The 15583-nt window shown below is 35.1% G+C and overlaps 3 protein-coding genes across 4 annotated transcripts; 2 read left to right on the forward strand and 1 right to left on the reverse strand.

The window, feature by feature from the left end:
- The first annotated feature begins 247 nt into the window (after nucleotides 1-247).
- Nucleotides 248-5400, forward strand: LOC106636945 (putative ATP-dependent RNA helicase TDRD12). 2 transcript variants are annotated; one of them, XM_089593235.1, is made up of 18 exons: nucleotides 248-676; nucleotides 983-1176; nucleotides 1250-1491; nucleotides 1570-1772; nucleotides 1841-1913; nucleotides 2000-2174; nucleotides 2250-2411; nucleotides 2497-2670; nucleotides 2739-2897; nucleotides 2967-3210; nucleotides 3287-3430; nucleotides 3514-3698; nucleotides 3763-3894; nucleotides 3973-4118; nucleotides 4193-4378; nucleotides 4465-4633; nucleotides 4696-4875; nucleotides 4964-5400. In XM_089593235.1, the coding sequence occupies exons 1-18, from the start codon at nucleotides 655-657 to the stop codon at nucleotides 5210-5212; spliced, it is 3039 nt and encodes a 1012-aa protein (XP_089449361.1). In that variant the 5' UTR covers nucleotides 248-654; the 3' UTR covers nucleotides 5213-5400. The 2 variants fall into 2 exon arrangements, with proteins under 2 accessions (XP_089449361.1, XP_089449362.1); XM_089593236.1 differs by lacking the exon at nucleotides 1841-1913 and having other exon boundaries at nucleotides 2002-2174.
- Nucleotides 5401-5490: 90 nt separating this feature from the next.
- LOC106636881 (transcription termination factor, mitochondrial-like) lies at nucleotides 5491-7141 on the reverse strand. The gene is made up of 5 exons (XM_023389354.2): nucleotides 7057-7141; nucleotides 6347-6965; nucleotides 6184-6280; nucleotides 5920-6076; nucleotides 5491-5845 (listed from the first exon to the last, which is right to left on the reverse strand). The coding sequence occupies exons 2-5, from the start codon at nucleotides 6950-6952 to the stop codon at nucleotides 5491-5493; spliced, it is 1215 nt and encodes a 404-aa protein (XP_023245122.2). The 5' UTR covers nucleotides 6953-6965; nucleotides 7057-7141.
- A 562-nt stretch (nucleotides 7142-7703) lies between these two features.
- MBD-R2 (PHD finger protein MBD-R2) lies at nucleotides 7704-11147 on the forward strand. Its single transcript, XM_014349493.2, has 2 exons — nucleotides 7704-8982; nucleotides 9067-11147. Exons 1-2 carry the CDS (start codon nucleotides 7923-7925, stop codon nucleotides 11025-11027), a joined length of 3021 nt encoding a protein of 1006 aa, XP_014204979.2. The 5' UTR covers nucleotides 7704-7922; the 3' UTR covers nucleotides 11028-11147.
- Nucleotides 11148-15583: the final 4436 nt, after the last annotated feature.

A 15583-nucleotide genomic window follows, 5' to 3' on the forward strand; every position in this document is an offset into this window, starting at 1 on the left:
TTATAGTAGAGCTATACAATTAATTATAAACCAGCCGCAACTAATATTGTAGACAGTCAATAAAAAGTTGACATTGTTTGTGCTGTTTGCGGCAAGTTTACAATATAACTTTTACCCGAAAAACGACCAAATAATTCTCACAGTACAGCCATGTATAATTGATGTAATCGATTATAAACCAGCCGCTGAGCCGCTTGCGGTATGCGATGAATATTGCGAACCACGATCAAATTACCTAACACCAGCCTCATACCTGCTCATACTATAGTCACACTATGCAGAGTGCACAGACACATTCTGTTCTATTTTAATTCTCGGAAATGCACGTGTGGATTAGCTGAGCGTGTCGTTCCTTAAATCTGACTTGACTTCGTATTCGTATTTGGTGTAAAAGTACAACGGTACAACAATCTCTAGCACAACGTGCCTGAGGATAATGGTCATTTAACGTAATATTAACAAAGTTATCGGTGTAGTTGTCACGTACTTGTGTAGTTTTATAATATGTTGTCTTGTTGCCGCACACAATACATAAATGAAAAACGTTTTCATTTTCACTTGTGTTTATATAATTTCGCTCGTTCAGTTATAAATAATTTATTATTTTAATCAATTACACATTGCACAAAGTCTGTAAGTCAGTCTCAACACACCATGGAGCCTAATAAAAATGATTGTAAGTCATTTCTTTTAACTTTTTAGTTTTTACACTTTTGAGGTTACATGTAGATTAAATTGATAAATAATTGTTTTTCTTTTTTTTTTGAGTTTTCAATTAATTTTTCGAAGAAAGCGTTAGTACCTATCTATATAGACTTAACAGCAAGCAAATATATAACGTGTTAAGCTTTGAAAACTTTTTTTTAAAACTGTACATTGATTAAAAATTTGCCAATGTCTAACAAATATTGATAAAATATTTTGCAAGTCGTACTGTGAGTATTATTTTGAAAAATAAGACTAATCACGTGTGCAATTGTAGGCATTGATGTGGCAATACCCAAAGATGCAGTGGAAGTTAAAGTGACCAACATGATTAATCCTTACTACATCAGAATTTATGAAGTAGCAAAAACGTGCACAAGAAACAACAATTTAACTAGGGTGCTCCAAAAAATAGAAAAATCTCAGCTGAAAAAGAAAAATTTGCATTCCAAAAGTATTGCTCTTGGTGATGTAAGTATACTTGCCAGCACGAAATTCACTGCCTCAATGCTCTTTTGCCACATGTTTTCATTAACTGTTTTAGAATGTGATTGTATCACTGAGTAGCATAAATGATGAACAATATGACCTTCCTGATTGGATATGCAGAGGTATTGTTACTGACACAACTTCAAACTCATCGGAAGTATTTCTTATAGATTATGGCATAGCTATTAATGTTCCTACCAAGTCTCTTGTACAGTATAAAGACAGTCAAGTTCCAGTAGAGCACTTCACATTAACTGTTGGGTTGTATAATATTGTGCCTCTTGATTCGAAACTTTGGTACCATATATTTTTTTTATGGATTTCATACATGCTTACAAAATCTCATTGTTTCATTATTTTAATCAATTCCTTTAGTGTTCAAAAAGACTGGTCAGATAATACTTTGAATTTTATAAGACAGTTGTTTCAAGTATCAAAAAAGATTTATTTTCAAGTTTTAGCCAATGACTACAAAAATGGAAAATTGTATGGAGATTTTTTTCTTGTGATTGAAGAAAGAAACATTTGTTTGAGTAAAATATTGATATGTAGTTTGAAAGCTGTTCCTCTTGCTAAAGGTATGTTTTTGTTTTTAATTTACATATTTATAACACATCCACCAATCTTTTCAATAATTGTATGGTAGAACTAAAAGCAGCCATAAAGAATGATACTGATGAACCGAAAATTTCTTTTTCATATCAAATGAATACTTCCAAGTAAGTTCCTACAATATGTTGAAAAAATCAATTACGAATTATAAATAAAAAGTTTAACTATGAAAAAATAAATCTTGCTCTTATAGAGACAACGAAAAAGTTAGCCAGAAAAAAAACGAGAATGTTACAACGATTGAAAAAAAAAAGTTTTATACCAAAAACAAGTTTCTTAATAAAGAAAAAATGCTCATTCGAAGTGAATTATCAATTGAACCTTTGGAACATTTATCTGAAGCACGATTTACCTCAGGCATACATAAGGTAACTTAATGGTTTATGATCACCTACTGTAAGTATTCTTATAAATTCATGTTAATTTTTTTTAAATATTAATAGGCTCTCAATAACAATGGGGTTCGTACACCCAAACACATACAAACATACATGTGGCCTGCTGTCAGGAAAGGTTTCGACACTGTTGCTGTTGGCACAACGGAATCTGGAAAAACTATTGGTTACTTGGTCCCAATGATAAGTTGCGTCACAAATCGTGAAGAGGTATATTATTAAATTATATGCCTACAAGTTAACTTTTGTTATCTGATTATGAAATATAAATAATTTCTTCTATTTATACCAACAGAATACATTAGAAAATAAAAAAAGCTGTCTCGGTGCACAACCGATAGTTCTAATTTTGTGTACAAACATATCTGACTGTATTTATGTAGCTGATAACTGCAATCGTCTTTTATATGAGTACAAGTCCGTCAAATGTTACGCAGCTTTTAACGGAATATCAGACAAAACGCTTATGGTAAGTTTTTTCAGTATCCATTAATAGTTATATGGATGATCATTGGAATAGTTAATTTTTCTTTGCAGACAAAAATATTGAATAAGTTTAATATTTTAATAACAACACCGCCTTTTCTACTCAGATTACTGGACTCTGATATGTTTGCCAAAAAAATAGATTTCTCAGATTTGTCATGCTTGATACTGGACAAAGCTGACCTAATACTAGAAAAGTACCGACAAGAAGTGAGCGTAAAAATTTGATTAGAAGTAAAAACTTAACCACAATGAAATAAATAATGATCCTTTTTTTAGGTATTGACTTTAATTAAGCGTCATAATATCATCGACTCAGGACGACAAAATCTCCTTCATTCAGGAAAAATGCAAGTCGTTGCTGTATCAGACACCTGGACTGAAAGACTCCAGTCATTCATAGAAGTATTTATTCCACAACCTTACGTATGTATTGGCTCATTTGTGGAAGCAGCTGCATACTGTAAAGTCAGAGGAAGAATGCTGATTTGTCATTCCAAAGATAAAATGAACAAACTTTTGGGTAAGTTGTTTTTTACAAACTGAACTGAATTTAAATATTTTCTTAACAAATTGTAAACGTTTTTCCTTCTTTCTAGACGTCCTTATGGATTACTCGAAAAATAAGACAATGATATTTTGCATTAATAGCGAAGAAGCTATTAAATTAAATAACTTTCTTTTATCGCAATCTGTTACAACATTGTTGGTCCATGAAGACATGGAAATCCTAAAAATTGAAGGTGAATCAAAGGATCCGTTAATTTTGAGCAATTAAAGCGAATAAATTGAAATATTATATTAATATTAAAAATTTTATGCATAGCAATCAAAGAAGTTTGGGATAGATGTTTATCAGGGATTTACCCTGTCGTCATTTGCACTGATCAAGTTGCATTCGAACTTGACATTTCAGATATAGAATTTGTAATTCACTACACAGTGACCAATATTTCTAAAACTAAATTCAGCCAAAGATTTTTTGTTTTCATGGATCACTGGATTCAGGTAGTTAAGTAATTTTTTAAATAAAATTACACCGAAAATTAATTTTTGCATTATTTTATCGATTCAGGAGACAAAAAATAATTGCAAAGTCATGGTTTTGTTCGACGAAACTAAAGAAAACGTTCATTTCAAAGGAGTCATAAATGTTTTAAAAAGACTGAAAGTCGATCTGCCGAGTGATTGGGACCAAATAGCTGACGTTAGTAGTTTTCTAAAGTAAATTTTAATTAATTACAATACACTTCGTAATGATGATTACTTATTTTGTTAATATCAGGGCTTGGATATGGCAGCAGATCTTAAGAAAAAACATTATCCTATTTGTGACCAAATCAAAATGTTTGGATATTGCAAAAATAATTCTTGCACATACCGCCATCGTGTTATGGCTGATGCTGATAAACCAACATTCCACATATCCATGTAACTATTTTGTGTTATGTAACAATTTTGTATGTTTAATATTTTCACTTAATTCCATAAATTATTATTTACAGTGGTGATGAGTTGAAGTTAATCATCTTGGCTACACATGGCGCGAATTATTTGACGGCTCGAATAATGGAAGTTATTAAAACATGCGAGAAAACGGGATCCAAAACCATAAAGGAATATTCGTACAGTATAGAGGCTACCAAGTTACAAACAAGATTAAAAAATTTCTTTGCAAACTCCCTCAACAGGTGAGTGAAAAAAAAAGCATGTACATGTGTTTAATATATGTATAATGGGCACTACTAAAATTTTCACGAAACTTAATTTTTTTTAGGGTTTCACTGAAGGATGTAGTTGTTGGCAAAATTTGCGCGCTTAGGTACATTAGCGCTTACTCACGAGTACAAGTACTGAAAGTTATTGAGTATGATCCTAAAACTGAAAAGCCAAGGATTGTTCGTCTTCGATCTGTAGATGATGGCAAAATACACGAAAAGGCTTTTGTAAGATTATTTGTTAAAATATTTTAATGGGAAAATTTTTTACTTAAACTTGCACTTTACAGGTTTACGATCTGTTTGAGCTTCCCGAAAATTTAGCGAGTGTACAATTACCAGTAATTGAAGTGATCTTAGTTAATATTGCACCTTTTGATGAAGAAACTAAATGGACTGATTTAGCCACTACAGAGTGTAACGATTGGTACAAGAGAGAAATTACCTCTACAGTAAATGCTTACGCAAAGGTAATGCTTTACCAATTCATAATTGAAATATACCACACACAGAATAAATAATTAAGCAAATTTTAATTTCTCTAATTCAATTTTCTAGGTGCTCCTGCAAATCGGTAATTGCATATTTACAGAGTCTCTCATAGCTAGCAGAAAATCCAAAGGTTATGAAAATTTAAAGTTGTCGTCGTTGAAAGATTCAATACTGAAAAATGGACATGCCACAAAAAATGAAAGTCATTTGGAAAGCTTAGTAAACTTATGTATTAATGGTGGTATAACAGAAATCAATGGTTCACCAATTAAATTGCCTGAGAAAAACAAAAATTCTCTGGATGATTGCGATTAATCAGATCAATAAAAAGTTCCTTTCGTTTCTTTCAAATTTATAAGTATTTTCATTGTACTAAAGATTCGTTTGAAAAGTTGTAGTTTGTATTAAAATCTAATGGATCTTGTAAAACCTTGAATCTCAACAATTTTGTGATCTTTTTATTACATAAGTTATTTTTTTATATTAAATACATGTTAAACAATGTTTATAACAGGTGATAAAATAAAAATTGTTCAAGAAACATATCTATTAATGAGTTTTTATTAAATATTATATATATATATTTAAGAAAGTTATTTTTTACAAGTATTTACATATTCAACAAAATCTTTATCGGAAAGGAGTAAAAATTTTAAAAAATGTGGCCTGTAATTGATATTTTTCAGCTGTGAAAATCTATTAATTATTAATTCTCCAGAAAGATGAAGTACCTCTATGGAACATACTATATCATGCCAATCATAGCCTTCTTTGATGATTAAATCAGTTATTAACTTTACCTGATTCAAAGTTTTGTTCTGGAGATTACGAGTAGATAATTTAAATTCTATCAATTTTTTGCGATAGCCTGTTTTTTCACTTAAAAACTTAACAACTCCACTATACTCTAACAAACCAGTAGATTTTTCGTTTAGGGTTGTTAATTTCCTGAAATGCGAGTAGTAACTTCTAAATTTACATGAAGCTAAATTAATAATCATATGTATCTGATCAAAGTTTACCTTGTAAATTCTGATTCTTTGCAATTCAAAATCCATGGTTTTATAGGTAACACACTTTCAAATTTTGAATAGATTTTTAACCTTTCCTTAGCTACTTTGCTGTCTATTAGTACGTTCCAATTATATTTCAAGAGACTCTTAACAGTGACGTTTTTGTCTGAGAAATAAATGGAAAGTTAATATGGTTTTTCTTGACAATAAACTGTTATTTTTTATACACAGTGTAAAGTGTTTCACATTAAAATGTTGACTTGTTATATTTACCTAATAATAATTTTATAACTGCTACAGTATTATCATGGTGATGTATCATACAGTACAAGTATTTAGATATAAGACTATACACTTCATCATTTTCAACCTAAAATGAACATGTATTTGTTACTGTTTGCTTTAAAGTAACACAAGAATATTTGGTTAAATTTACCTTCCACTCTTCTTTATAAAATTTAACTTTATTTCTGATTGAATCTTCACAAGTAACTCCAGGTTTTGAATCAAACAATTGCTCTAAACTGCTTGCACTGTGATACAATAGGGGTAGGGCAGACTTAATATCGTCAACATGTTCCTGTACATACGTAATCTTTTTTTGCAGAACATCACTATCCTCACTAAGTAAATCCATGTTGTTTCTAATAACAGGCAAACTCACACCGGCAATCTTTAATTTTTCACAATTATCTATCATTGCTTTTTTTGTAGTGTAAGTGAAGGCTTGGTTTCTCGTAACAATGACTTTAGCATCTTCACGAGGTATTTTAAAAATTTCTGTGATTGTTTTTATTGCACTAGATTGTCCAACTGCATTTCTATTTAGACTTTGTTTGAGCTCGGTAAAAGTATTGCAAAAAATCTGCTTTTCAAGGACACTGTCAAGTATATACGTAAAGTTGCTCTTCAATGTGAGAAAGGGAGATTGTCGCTTTGATGCAGAATTTATATTTCTCAATTTGTGAGATTGATGAAACAGTTGACATAATGCTGTATGAACGTTTTTGTCAAAGCATTTAGTTACAACGCTAGAGTGCATTTTGTTTTTTAACCTGAAAAAAGGGTTGATGGTTGTACATTAACTTTTAACGTGCAATAAAACAAGGCTTTAAGTAGTAAGTATATTGTCTTACACAAGTTTACCTTCTTTTTTGTGTTTATTATTTCCAATATCATTATCAAATTAAAATTAGTTTTTGTTGACCAACATCACGACACTTCTGTAGTATTATTACATCTTATTGCCGACAATGTCAAGATCTACTTGCTGTACATATAGGTTAGGATAAGCGTTTAAGCTGGACATATACTTGACGAGTTTAAATTTCTTTTGCGGTTTTCCTTGTCAAGAGATGATTGCTCATTATTATTATTATTATTAATATTACTATTATAGTACAGTAACATTACACCATGTATACGATAAAAATAACGAACAGTGAAAATTTTGTAATGTCATAACAACAAATTGTTACATATTGTTATCAACCAAATTCCATCAAAAATGATTTTACGAATAATTCAGTGCCCGCAAGAGACGGAAAACGAAATATCTGGATACACCAGAATCCTAATTTTGTTAGTGATTAAATTTTAACTGTTAATTGTATATAAATACTATTATCTATGCACTTCCGACACACGCAATTAATTTGACGTTTCATCCTTTTCGAATCATCGCGCGCTCTGAAAAAAAGAAATACGAGCCAATGAAAAAGCAGACTTCATTCACTTCTTCTCGGTCTTTTCGCCATAGTCCATGCACTATATACTCTCTATATATTTTGCGTCACGCGTATTTAATTTACGTGAGTTTTGAGTCAGTCGAGTGCCTCCATGACAAAAGTTGCGTGTTTTTGAGTAAGTATTGTAATCGCGTCGCGTTCTGTTGTTGGGATGTGCTCCAAATTCCGAATCAGCAATACTTAGAATAATCGATAATGGGTGCATCACTTAGTTAAAAACCAGATCCATTGTGTAATACTTTCGTGTCTAAAGATTTGCATCTAATGGACTCTTTGAGTTCGTCGTTCTTGAGTACTGCGAGCAAAGATCCTTCAAACGTGACAGGGAGTTCAATCAGCAACGAGGTAGCTTGTGGAGTCATTCACTCTAGCCATATTAGCCAGCCCGAACAACTGCAGCAGGAGCAGCAGGTAGCCACCGTTGACAATACTGTTAGTCAGGTTGCTGCTTTAAATGCCGTCGAGAAGGGTAAAAGAAATAAGTCAGGAGGCGGTCCACCAGTTATCGTCGACAATCACAATAACACCACTGCTATCGCTACCACTACCAGTACAACTGCCATTATCACAACAACAAAAACAAAAACAAAAACAACTACCCTGTCGTCATCTTCAAAATCTTCTTCCTCAAAAATGTCGAATCGAGCAGGTTTAAATTTTATCGTCGGCTCGAAGCTCGAGGCCAAGGACTTCAACGAGAAGTGGTACTCGGCCAAGGTCGTCGAGACTGACTGGTCGGAGCGGGAGGTGCTCATCCACTTCGAGAAGTGGAATTCCCGTTACGACGAGTGGATACCCATGGATAGTTCGAGGCTTCGGGTGCTCCAGACCAATCCCAGAGACGCCAAGTCAAAGGAGTTTACTGTCGGTGAAAGAATACTGGCTACCTGGGCAGATGGAAAAAAGTACCCCGCGAAGGTTAACGCTGCGCTCGGCAACGATAAGTATGACGTACTCTTTGACGATGGCTATTCCAAACATTTAAAGAGCTCAAAGATGACCAAAATTGTAGAGTTTGCCGTCGCAGCCGAAAAATTTGACGAGCAGGAGCAAACGGAGCTGCAGCAGCAGCAACAGCAGCAGAATACTTATGTGGGTAGTAAGCAGGAGAGAAGAGATAAAAAGAGAAAGCACACTGTTACAGAACTGTTTCAACACAAGAAAAAGACTAAAAGTGAGAGTGATAAGACTGTCAAAAGGCAGGATCATTCAACCAGTCTGAATAGTGCAAAAAGTGGGGCAAAAGTGGATCATCACACAGTTGGTGCATTAGTTGTTGAGCCAAATCTTGCCACAGAAGTGCACCAGAATGTCGTTGCTCCAGGTACGCGAATCTAACATTTGAGATAGTGTAATTGAATTGATCAGTGGGTAATGAATTTATGATTTGGTTGCTTTTCATTTTTAGGTAATGCAGAGGATGATTATGCCACTTACATTGGGGACTTGAGAGTGGAGATTGAGGATAGTATGTACAAGTGTCCAATAGCAGGATGCAACAAAAATTTCAGGAAAGAAAATTTGTTGCAAATGCACATAAAGCACTATCATCCAGAATACTCCAAGTACTTGGGCTCAACACCAAACGTTGCTGATTTAGCATATGCCAGAACGATAGGTGAATCAGTTGAAGATGTTTTACCAAAGAAGTCAAGGGCACCTCCAATTCAAGTAAATCAAACTGTCTATGCTTCTCCATCAATTCCTCATGTTCCTGAAACAGAGCTCAGTCAAGTAGATGCAGACAACAAACTTGATAGTAAGCTTTACTCGGAAAATAATACAAGTCTCACTGAAGATAACTCTTCGGAGCAAAGCAATAGTTGTACCATGTCGCCAGGTACTCTGTTTGACATGCGTTATAAAGAGGAGAGAACACACACTGGTATAAAAACACTACCTCCTGTTAGACATATCACATCAGCAATCCTGGATGACAGTGAGCATTCTCAGTACTCAGGGGTGCCGATTGATCAAAAGTCTAGCGAAAAGCCTAAACCTCAGCGGAAAAGACAACACAGTGAATCAGCAAGCAAGAACAAGAGACAACAAAAAAGTATTTCTGAACACGAAGAGAGTAACGACCACTTTGAGGATACCATCTTGGATGGTGATGACACAATCGACTCAAGTTACAAGTGTAGTAATATTAGTAATAACAAGTCGGAACTCGACAATGCAGATAGTATGCAGAGTCAGGCTGAAAATGTTATGATAATTGACGGTGAAGTTGTGAAAGTGGAAAAACTACGCCGAGAAGAAATAATAAACTGTATATGTGGTATTACGGAAGAAGATGGACTGATGATACAATGTGATTTGTGTTTATGTTGGCAACACGGTATCTGCAATAGCATTGAAAAAGAGAAGGATGTACCTGAAAAATATGTATGCTACATATGTCAGAATTCACTGCGACAGAGGCCTTCGAAAAAGTACATTCATGATCAGGACTGGATTCGCGAAGGAAAATTACCAACTATGCAAACCTCTACTGATGTGCTGAAAGGGAACGAAAAAGCTGCCATGTTAAAAAGATCTTATGATCTTATTACCGGACTTATGCAGATGCAAGATATACTTCACAGTTTGAGGGTTAAAATAAACATATCTCAAAGTAAAGATCACCCAAAGCTCTATCTTTGGGCCAAAAATTGGAGTAAAGTCGAAATTCCAACGTTCCCTGTTGATCCAGTACCAATAATGGAAGTGATAAAAGCTGAAAATCCCAGTGATACGCTTGACAAAACTATTCACGACAAGTTAGACTTTTCATTTTCCATAAAAACTGAACCCGATCAGAAATCAATCACATCTGACACAGAATTGATGAGTATTTTAGAAGATGGTTCTCACAATGAGAAATCAAAATTTAACGTTAAATCGACTTCACCTGTCAACAAAGATGACGGTCAGATTTCAACTTATGCTCCAAATACGAATGAAATCAAGGAAGAAAAAGGCCAGCAGACACCACAAATAAAACAAGAAATCTGTTTCGACTCTCCTAAAAACCACAACTTGAGCTTTAATAACACCGACAAAACAATGTCATTTACTGCCACATCCGAGGCAGGAGGTACAACAGCAAATGCGCTGCAACGACCAGTGATTCCCGAACCAGAGGCTCCAATTGATCCAGTTGATTGTAAGTTGCGACTTTTGGAGCACATCGAGCATTATCAAAATTATGTGGAAAAGGCGCTTACTTTTGTGGAGAATCAGTTGAGTGCCTTAGAAGATATGAACAATGATGATAAGCGAGATACCAGCAAAGACGTCAGGACTAAACAAACTACTCAAATGATTCTTCGTGATTTAGAGTCCATGCGAAAAATGGCTGCTCTGTCTAAAATGAATCAAGTTTAGCTGGGATCTCTCGGTTGCTTCTTGTTATAGTGTAAATACATAATTATTTTCAATCCAAACCAAGTCGTCATTGAAATTTTGTGAGAAAAAATAAATGTAGCAGAGTTTTTACATTGTGCACATCGGCATTGTTATTTACGATACCTTGTAAAACTCTTCTTTTTTTTTATTCATGAATATAATAACAAAAATGCATTTTTCACGATTAATTTTCATTAATAAATTATATTTTTGTATATGAAATTCACCAGATATTCGTGCTTATCGGTAAAGATACAAAAAATGAGTCTCACGCATCGTCCATTCCGTGTTGTTAATTTTTTTTTTAGATATAATTTTGTATGCACTTGCACATGAAACTTGGTAGGTATTAACAAGAATTTACAACTGTGTAATGTGGCTTTATCCTTGGCAACTGAGAAATTTTGTTCAGTTAAAGTCTAAAATGCTCACCGTAAAGCTTATCTGATAATAGCTACATCTTATAACATAACATATAAATAAATAAAAAAATCTGAAAAAATACGTACATTTTCCTACATGGAAACGTAAGCTTAAAATATTTGTTTATGGATGTAAATTAAAACAAAAGAATATTCGCTCTCTTGTACTGCGAGTAAAAACTATTTAAAATTCCAATAGAATACTTTTTCGGAAAATTCTTGCTTCGCTCTTACCAGATTTTCAATAGAAAAAAAAAAGAAATAAAATCCCTTAAACTCGTGCATACATGAGTAAAAGTAAGCCTCGGCAAAAAATACGCTCGTTCATCTGGTTGGAATCATGGTTTTTCGACTCGCGGGACCGGCTTTATTAAAATATAGAAGTTTCCGCCTCAAAAATTTTTTACTCCGCGATGGAATCTAATAACTCCGTCGATGCCCCCTAGAGAACGTATTGCTCTTTTTTTCTTTAATTTATAACTACGTTTTTTGCGGATCAAAGCTTCCGTGAAATCCTCGCGGGAGCACGGCTCGCTGTTATTGATTTTGGAGATGCAGAGCAAAGTAGATACGTACCGGCGCGGTTGGTCGCTATTACATACGTACCGATATTTACCGATACAGTTGAGTCCCAGTTTTTGGGCGATCGGCCGATCTGTGCTTACATATGTTTTATTGGAAAACAACAGGTATAACGAATGAATTGAAGAAATGCGACAATGAACGATTGGGTATTTTTAGACGCTTGAATTTTTTTTTTTTTTTTTTTTTTTTTTTTTTATTTTGTTTTACACATTATTTGCTTATTGGATACGTGGGGGATGAAACGCGAGATAGCCACGATACGAGAGATTCAATTTCCTTTTTTTTTTTTTTTTTTCTCTTTCGACCGATAAAATTGATAAATGAAACCCTGGTGGAGAAAATAGGCTATGCATTTTATTTAAAAAATCGTTGGATGTAGTAGTTTTTTATTTGCTTCATTTTTTACGTGCACGCATGTATGTATACGTGTATATATTTATATCCAGTGTTTGTAACGTCACCTGTACCGCCATATGTGAGAAAACAGCAGATGAAAAACAGTTGAAAATTTATCTCAGGCATTAATTGATTAAAAAAAAACAATTCTTATGTCAAACTTGCAACGGTTGTAATCTCTATGCACAGTAAAAATTGTCACATTTTGTATAGAAACATAAATTTCAAATTCAATGGGATACGACGACAGAGTTGTTTGGCCCGCACAGTTGAGCCAGGCTTTACCGCGAGCCAACGAATGACTTTCTAAAATGCAATCTGCACTGAATCTCCAACTGCTCCAGATTCCTTATTTTATTTCATGATTCGTCCTCCTTTACTTTGTCAAAGTCGCAAAAAATAAAAAAAAAAAAAAAAAAAAAAGGCGTCGAAGGACAAAATTGCATCCCAACCGCGCGCCAAAAAAGCCGTGCATGTTGTATACACTTCGGTATTTTCTGCGTTCGCGCTTTTTCCGTCCTTCGTTTTCCATCCACATTCTCTCTTTTTCGATGTACACACTCTTGTACCCGCGGCGTCGTTTTTCCAGCCTTTTATCCCCTATCACTTTGCGCGTCCGATTTTTTTGGTTGTGCCCTTGCAAACACGCCAAATCGCAGAAATCGGCTTGCGCGCGTTGTTATTTGTATTTCCCGTACCATATGGTCCTCGAATACCTGTTATTTACAAATATTGCTTTTTGCTTTTGCTGCTACTGACATTGCGGTCATCCACTCGATCTGTCAGTGGGTGAACATTTTTCGTTCATTTTCACTCGCTCGGTATGTATGTGCAAAATCATTTTGTGTCTATACAGATGTGTGGGCAGTTTGTTTATTTGAATGTATTTTTTTTACAAATCTATTTTTGTTATAGAAAAAACATTTTTCCGCCCTCGGGTGGTTTTGGGAGGCTGGTACTTCCTTGGGCGAAAAAGCAGTTTTCCGGAACTCGTTCGAAAAGTCTCCTTTACGAACCTCGTTACGGACCTCGCCTTCGGCTCGGGCCGCAAACCTCTCGGTTCTCAAACAAAGACTTTTCAAACTCGTAGAAAAACTACCATTTCTTTTTTCTTTTTTTTTTTTTCCATTTGTGAGTCATTAAATTTTAGTATTCCATAACTCGTCCATAGGTACATGTGCATTTTTAGTAATTTTTTTTGTAAATCTTGCAGGATCACACATTTGATAAACCCAAGGATTAGGGAAACAGCCACTAAAAGCTTCATTTCCTTGATGCCAGCTAAGGTAACCTAAACACAAAATTCCAGAACAATGGAAATAAGTGAAAAATACGTTGCCAAACTCAAAAGTATGTGTCACATATACATCCCATTTATTTTGTGTAAACGGCTTTTCCTTGACGCATGTGGGGGATAAATAATTTCCTCTCGAAGGTTTACCTCAAAAAACTTTCTTTTTTTTTTTTTTCATTTCAAAGCTCTCTGCTAACCCGAGTTTTTTTCTGCGAAATCGCTCTTATACGTGCACGTGACATGTGCAGTACAATCAACTATGGGCTTTTTTTTTATTCTTCATAGTTTCCAATTGCCTGCCGAATTTTCATCTTGTCCATTTACGCGAAAAGGGGGGTGGGGGTGAAGTCCTTCTTTTTGCAGAAAAGAGTGACCGGAAAATTGACGTCCACTCCGTACCCACGCGTTTTAAGAATACAAAATTCATGATCGAAAGGAGCTGAAAATGGCATTTTGCGACTCGATTGCCGTACAAAGCTGCGTGATGAGCTTAAGGTTTTTGGGCCACCAACATACATACCTATATCCTATCGGGTTGTCCACTCGCGTGCTCGGGCGCTCCCTTGATGCATATATATTTCTCTCCTTTTTTATCGCGGCGCGTGAATTTTCCCGCGAGTTTCGTGTGACATTTTTGCATGAGCCCCGATGGATACGAAGCTGCGCTACGAGAGCTCAACTGTACGTTATCTAATGAAGCGACGCGCAAGTACTTGCCTTGAAAAACCGGAAAATTGATAAGGCGAGCTGATTGCTGTTACGGTCTAGCGTCATAAAATGCGTGAACACATAATTATGGTTACGAAACGAATTGTTTCACGTGTTTGTCTCACGAAAATCAAATTTTTTTTCCATCTGTAGGTGTACTTACAGAAAAAAAAAAAAATAAAAAATAACCATTAGCATTGGTACATCATATACGACATGGAACATTAAAAAACATATGTATAATAGTCAACCCAAATCCACGCACTTGTCGATTGAGGGCGAAACTCTCTATTCGCTTCGCGTAACAATAACCACTTATACCCATACACCTGTATACGCATAGAAGCTATTTATCGAGCGCTCATAGATTTTCAAGATGCAGTATACGAGTATAAAAGCTGTAGGATATATACGTATATACTTACCTGTACACGGCCGCGGAAAACTGTGGCGGCTTTCACCGTCTCTGAGCCGAGAGAGCACCTTTACGTGCGCGACGGGTAAGTATGCATGCATTTACAGCCGCTGGCCTGCAGTAGGAGAAAGACATAGGTACGTATATGTATATACCGATACCGCTGCTTAGCGTGTCGATCGGTACATACTTGGCCAACAAATATACGTGTGTATACGATGTATGGCTCGCTCTTATATACCCAGAGAGTAGTGCTAGCAGAGCCGCTATGAAGTGCGCCACTGTGTTTTATAGTTTAACGATTTTTTTTTCTTTCTCTTTCTTTTATTTTCCAAAAGATCGGTTGACAATGTCGTGTTGCCTCGATCGGGCGTCGACGCGAGTCATCTCTGCTCCCCCACCTGTGTCATCAAGTTTCGGCTTTTCTTATCGCGGTGCCGTGTGTTTTCTTCATTAAGTGCCATGCGCGAGTCATTATATACACGGCTCTGGCAAATCAACCGTAGTTTTTCGGCGCAGGTTTAGTTTCGTGCGCGGGTCCTACACGGCTGGGTGGCTCTTTTTTTTTCGTCCTCTAGCGCGTCACGTTTGATGAAGAAGGTTGTTCGTGTGTGGTGTTTTATTGGCTAAGGTAGTTGTTTTCCCTCCCTCCCTCATTTCTTTTTCTTTTTTTTTTTTTTTTTACCATCTTTTTGCTTGTTTCCCTTAAAATTTC

This window comes from Copidosoma floridanum, unplaced genomic scaffold, assembly GCF_036245765.1.
Source record: "Copidosoma floridanum isolate Cflo_tuat_1 unplaced genomic scaffold, Cflo_Japanese_pri ptg000019l, whole genome shotgun sequence".
Taxonomy (NCBI): domain Eukaryota; kingdom Metazoa; phylum Arthropoda; class Insecta; order Hymenoptera; family Encyrtidae; genus Copidosoma; species Copidosoma floridanum.

What these genes read in the sequence shown, in the direction of transcription:
- MBD-R2 (XM_014349493.2), top strand. Translation starts at nt 7,923, where the DNA reads ATGGACTCTTTGAGTTCGTCGTTCTTGAGTACTGCGAGCAAAGATCCT. An exon ending in CCAGAATGTCGTTGCTCCAG is followed by an intron (nt 8,983 to 9,066) that starts GTACGCGAATCT and finishes TTTCATTTTTAG; the next exon opens with GTAATGCAGAGGATGATTAT.
- LOC106636945 (XM_089593235.1), top strand. Translation starts at nt 655, where the DNA reads ATGGAGCCTAATAAAAATGATT. An exon ending in AAAGTATTGCTCTTGGTGAT is followed by an intron (nt 1,177 to 1,249) that starts GTAAGTATACTT and finishes TAACTGTTTTAG; the next exon opens with AATGTGATTGTATCACTGAG. An exon ending in CCAACATTCCACATATCCAT is followed by an intron (nt 4,119 to 4,192) that starts GTAACTATTTTG and finishes TATTATTTACAG; the next exon opens with TGGTGATGAGTTGAAGTTAA.
- LOC106636881 (XM_023389354.2), bottom strand. Translation starts at nt 6,952, where the DNA reads ATGCACTCTAGCGTTGTAACTAAATGCTTTGACAAAAACGTTCATACA. An exon ending in AGTTATAAAATTATTATTAG is followed by an intron (nt 6,077 to 6,183) that starts GTAAATATAACA and finishes TTTATTTCTCAG; the next exon opens with ACAAAAACGTCACTGTTAAG. An exon ending in AAAGAATCAGAATTTACAAG is followed by an intron (nt 5,846 to 5,919) that starts GTAAACTTTGAT and finishes CTCGCATTTCAG; the next exon opens with GAAATTAACAACCCTAAACG.